Here is a 6000-nt window from a genome sequence, read left to right on the forward strand (position 1 = left end):
TTGACTTGTTTTAAGGACATTACATCAAAGTTGGATCAGCCTGTAGTGTGTTTTTCCACTTTAATTTTGGGGGCGACTCCAAATCCAGGCCTCCATTGGTTAATAAATTTGATTTCCATTGATGATTTTTGTGTGATTTTGCTGTCAGCACATTCAACTTTGTACAGAACAAAGTATTCAATGTGAATATTATTATTCATTTATATAGCGCCATTGATTCCATGGCGCTGTACATAAGGGGTTACATACAAAATAAGAATATCACTACAGTAAACAAACTAACAATGATAGACTGGTAAGGAGGGAAGAGGACCCTGCCCTTGCGGGCTTACATTCTACGGGAATGGGGAGGATACAGTAGGTTGGGGGGTTGCAGTAGTAGTAGCTTCAGCGTTGTTAAGGAGGCAGCGGGGTCATTGCAGGCTGTAAGCTTTCTTGAAGAGATGGGTTTTCAGGTTCCGTTTGAAGGATCCGGATGTGGTGGATAATTGGACGTGTTGAGGCACAGAATTCCAGAGGATGGGAGATATTCGGGAGAAATCTTGGAGGATATTGCGTGAGGAACGGATAAGTGTAGAGGAGAGAAGGAGGTCGTGGGAGGACCAGAGGTTACGTGAGGGAGTATATCGGGAGATTAGTTCAGAGATGTACGGAGGAGAGAGGTTATGGATGGCTTTGTAGGTCAGTGTTAGTAGTTTGTATTTCATTTATTCAGATTTAGGATGTGTTGAGTGTTCCCTTTATTTTTTTGAGCAGTGTACTTTTGCAGTGAATCAACATTTATAACATGTGCAGAGAGATCCATAGTCTCACTGCTCTTACAGTAAAGAATCTGCGTCTGATTATGAGTGAGCCTTCTTTCCTCTAGATGTAGCCCCCTTGTCATCATTAAAGGCCTAGGTGTAAAAAGATCATTCTACAGATCTCTGTACTGTCCCCTCATTTCTACATTGTAATAAGATCGCCCCTAAGCTTTCGTTTTTCCAAAGTGAATAACCACAAGTCTGATGACCTGTTTTGGTATTGTAGATCACCAATTCCCTTAACCCCTTCCTGACCTTGGGATTATCGGTTTTTTTATCCCCTTCTTCCCAGAGCCATAACTTTTTTATTTTTCGGTCAATATGGCCATGTGGGGGCTTATTTTTGCGGGACGAGTTGTACTTTTGAACGGCATCATTGATTTTACCATACTGTGTTCTGGAAAACAGGGAACAAAATTCAAATGCAGTGAAATTGCAAAAAAAAAAAAAAAAAAAAAAAAGTGCAATTCCACAATTGTTTTTTGGGTTCTTTTTTCCAGGGCTGTGGAGTTGGTAAGCCAAACCTCCGACTCCTCACTTTCCATGACAAGGTCGCCATTTTCCAAGACCTGCAGCGTCTCCATTTTTTCAGGATCTGGGGCTGGGTAAGGGCTTTTTTTGCCTGCTGATTTGACGTCTTTACTGATACCATGTTTTCATTGCCTATTATTGTATTTTATTGCAATGTTGCTGAGATCAAAAAACTGATTCTAGCATTAAGATTTTTTTTTTTTCCTCTCGTTACACAGTTTATCGTTCGGATTAATTCTTTTTATATCTTTATAGATCAGGTGATTCTGAAAGCAGGGATACCAAATGTATTTTTGATTTTTTTATTGTTTTATTTTGAAGGGGGCAAAAGGGGGGGGTGATTTGAATTTATATATTTTTTTAAAAAACTTTTTTTTTTTTCTTACTTGCTTTAATAGTTCCCTTACGAGACTTGAAGATGCGATATGCTGATCCCTTGTGCTACACATAGGGCTTCAGCCTTGCTATGTGTAGCAGAAATGATCATCTGCCACTGGGCGGCGATCATTGCAGATCAGCTATGACAACCACAGGGGGTCTCCTGCAGACACCGGGTTGTCATGCCAACCCATCGGCACCCCGCGATCATGTGACAGGGGTGCCGCGCTTCCGGCGCGTTCATGTTAAATGCCGCTGTCAGAGATTGACAGCAGCATTTAACATGCTAACAGCCGCGCATGGATAGCAATTGCACCCGCGGCTGTTAGAGGCACATGATAGCAGATCAGATCAGGTTCAGCACTGGAGCCTGCATCAAACGGTGGGAGGTGACCTCTGGCGTACCTATAGGTCATAAAGGGGTCGCTCTTCTCTGCACCCGCTCTAGTTCAGCTATGTCTTTCTTATACACTGGAGCCTAAAACTGTACACAGTATATAAGTATGGTCGCACTGCTGACTTGTATAGAGGCAAAACTATGTTCTCATCACGAGCATCTATGCATGACCCTATTAATGAGTTCCATTACTTCATTTTCCTTGGCAGCAGCTGCCTGTCCACTACTTGGACCACTCCTTGTCATACCCCTCGCTTGGCCTTGATAAAAAGAAAAATCTTATACTCAACTCCCGTGCTGGTGCCGTTCCTGCAGTGTCGGCACTCACTCTCCCCGGGACATCCATACTGTTGTGACAAGTGACGCTGGCACCCAATCAGCGCTGGCGTCACTGTTCCCACTTCCTGTCGAATTGAGCATGAAGAGGAAGTCAGATCATCTGCAGCCCGGACTCCCCTTTCATGTTCGATTTGTCCCAAGGCCGGGACAGTGACCCCAGCACTGATTGGGCTCCGTGTCACAACAACTGGGGGTAGTATAAGCTTTTTTATTTTAATCGGGGCCGAACATTTAGATCAAGTGGCCAACCCCTTTAAGTCTAGTTTGCCATCCCCCCCATACACCCATGTCTTCCAGTGACCGTTTTACCATTTAGTACATAGCCATGTCTCAACTCGATACAACTGCGGCAGCCCCTCAGCTGTGAGCAGAATTAGGCCTGCATTGTTTACATACAGAGGCTGCAAACTATTTCTATTCACTGACGGCAAAGATCACTAGACAGTAATTAAACTGCATTTATATAAGTGGTAAAGCCGTCTGCGCTGGCAGATCACAGTATGTCATCCTTTTGGAGCAGTGACTCTACAATAATGATGAGATGAGAGCGATGACTAAGGAGGACGAGCACACCCAAGTATTAAGCCTTCCATATCTGCTTTCACAACTCAGCGAAGAGAATACAGGAGGGATCAGACAATCCCACAGGTGACCGCGGCTATTCACCACCAGCAACAACAATGCAGTGAGAGATGGCAGGAGGCGTCATGTCTACCATCGGATGAGAAGGATCATCACCAGGATGCCATAGACTGACAGAAGCCTCCTATGTTGTAGCAGCAATTCACAGGCCAGGCACCAGGCCGCATCGTCTGATCGCTCAGAGCCATAAGCAGGGAACATCTGGGCTCGGCCAGCCGCTCTTTGCCAGATCAAGCTCAATCTGTTCTTAAGAGCAGACAATATCCTTTGTGGCAAAAACCAGAAGATAAAGAATTTATCCAAATCTGCACGTCGTCTGCTGCCCGCAGAGAAAGCCTGTCGAGTGTACCAACAAGACGACTATGCCAACCATTATAATACACGCATGGCACTGCCACCTGGTGTGAACACTGATTTATATTGCTTCATGTACTGACCTTCTGTCATACATGTATAGATATGAGCAATGCTCTGACATTGTAGGATGAGTTTTAGGTTTAATGCCCCTTTGATAGAAAAAGGAACATTTACACTCTGGGTAGAGTGGGTATAATTTGGGAAGATTTATGGCCCTGTGACTCCAATAAGTGGAGGACCTCCTGGTGGAAAAAAAAACTGTCATGCTTGTCTGGCAGTGAGGGAATTTAGGACCTGCCCAATCATCCCCCACCCATAGTGACCGAAACATAAGTCACTGCAAGGACCACCACAATCAGTGAGGAGCAGTGGCACCAAAACCAGGTGCAACAAACATTGACAGACCATCCCCCAGAGAGATAATCATCACCAAGCACAAGTACCCGCGCGCCAGTCTCAAGTGGCACAATACAGGAATAATCACATCGATGTCAATCTACAAGACACACGGAAAGTCTTTAAACTAGAGAGCGGGCACCTCATGGATGTCACTCATACAAGGGACCCACACACTAGAGAGGTGGCACCTAGTGACAGGATGAACAGCTAACAATCAGGACAAGAGCACCATGATGCCAGTCTGGATGGGCACATCCCACAGTAACAGCAGGAAAGATCACAACAATGCCATAGCAATATTAGGCAGTGGGCACTACATGGATGTTACCCACATATATCCCCGGCCATAGGAACCAGGGGCAGGACCCCCTCAGTCTGTAGGTGGCACCAGCCATAGGAACCAGGGGCAGGACCCCCTCATAGTCTGTAGGTGGCACCAGCCATAGGAACCAGGGGCAGGACCCCCTCATAGTCTGTAGGTGGCACCAGCCAAAGTAACCAGGGGCAAGACCCCCTCATAGTCTGTAGGTGGCACCAGCCAAAGTAACCAGGGGCAAGACCCCCTCAGTCTGTAGGTGGCACTAGTCCTGTGTGGCATCTACAGTGCCATCAGTGACAGGACAGCCAGGCTTGGCAGCACCTCCCAGGGCACAGCCCGCTTGCTGCCAGTCTCGGGGGGCTCACACCCTGCCGCCACTCTCAGGGGGGGGCACCCTCGGGGGGCACTGCCACTCACCGCGATCACCACCGTGTCCTCCGCCTGGAACTTGGCCACGTACTTGTCACCTCTCACCACCTCCGAGTCGTTCAGAGGCCTGAAGCGGCACATCACTTTGATGCTGCACTCTGCCGGGTCGGCCATCTTGTCCGCTGTCTCCTCCGCCTCACGCCCGGGGCGAATGTCCGGCAACAAAAAAGAGTCGGGGGTGGACCGGGTGATGCGTGCAAAACGGCGAACAGGCTACAAGCACCGCAGCCTCTAACCAGGCCCGGTCCGTGCGCCACCAAGCTCAGTGGGCGGAGGAATGAGGCTCCTCACTTCCCATCCAATATGGCAGCCATGGTGGAGGCCGGCGGTGACGCTCCCTGCTCCTCCTCTCCTGCCGGCGGTTAACTGGCGATGACGTCATGTTCGCCCACACAGGGCTCGCCCTAAAGATTACTGCGCATGCGTTTAAGGAGTTGGCAGTAGAGCTTAGACTGGGAGTGCGAGGCTAGAGTCTGCGGGCGCTAGAGGCAGTGACTCAGCGGGACAAACCGTCCCCGTCATCCTCCGCTATGTGAGAGCGGCGGCCGCCATTTTACTGTAGTGCAATGTCGCCAATGTTAATATGAAACTACGGTAAAATGTCTCTAGTGATGGAGACAAGAGAAGGGAAGAAAACTAATCAGAAAAGATACAAGAGGGACTGTTTTTGACTCCCTATTCTGTGTATTGTCATTTCTCACTCTAGAGAGTGTCTGTCATATTTGTTTGTTTGTTTTTAACCTTTTATTGACCAGACCCATTTTCTTATTTTTCGTAGATGTGGTTTTCAGAACTTTAAAAAAAAAAAATCTCGTTCTGATATTTAAATATTTTTTCCCTCTTTTTTGGGGGAGTGATACGTGGGGCCTAATTTTTATATTACCTTTATAGTCATATTTTTATTTTTTATTTTGCCAATATTGGGGGAAAATGAGAAGAAAAAGAGGAATATGTGTCTATTATCTTTTTTTTTTGTTTGTTTTATTTTCAAAAAGGACATTTTAAATTGTGTTCCCGTTTCCATGACAATAATATTTTATAAATCGGACACGTGTTTTTTTTTTCATGTCTCTTATTTATTACTTTATTTTCCATACTATCTCCCATAAAGTCAATACTGACCTTATGGGGGGAGGGGTTGGGAGCAATTCAAGCATTGAAGGGGTATTCCCATCTCCAAGATCCTATTCCCAATATGTAGTAGTTGTAATAATAGTATTAGCTAATACCTCCAATTAGAAATGTAGTATAGTTCTTCTAATTAGCTATATCACTTACTCCCATGTGCAGAGCATTGCAGTAGCTTAGGTCCTACTACATATTGGGATAGGATCTTGGAGTTGGGAATACCCCTTTAAATACATTTTTATTATTGCCGATTTCCCCTGTAACTGAGGTTGTCATAT

At 46.0% G+C, this 6000-nt stretch overlaps 1 protein-coding gene across 1 annotated transcript in view; it reads right to left on the reverse strand.

Moving 5' to 3' along the window:
• Window positions 1-4973, reverse strand: part of KIF5B (kinesin family member 5B) — a 51136-nt gene extending 46163 nt beyond the window's left edge. Inside the window, exon 1 of the mRNA XM_073677615.1 lies at window positions 4583-4973. Within this exon, the coding sequence (XP_073533716.1) occupies window positions 4583-4708 (126 nt within the window). The 5' untranslated portion in view covers window positions 4709-4973. The remainder of the gene's footprint in view (window positions 1-4582) is intronic.
• Window positions 4974-6000: the final 1027 nt, after the last annotated feature.

Source organism: Phyllobates terribilis, unplaced genomic scaffold (genome assembly GCF_046119375.1).
Source record: "Phyllobates terribilis strain yellow unplaced genomic scaffold, ASM4611937v1 Scaffold_4__5_contigs__length_816908805, whole genome shotgun sequence".
Taxonomy (NCBI): domain Eukaryota; kingdom Metazoa; phylum Chordata; class Amphibia; order Anura; family Dendrobatidae; genus Phyllobates; species Phyllobates terribilis.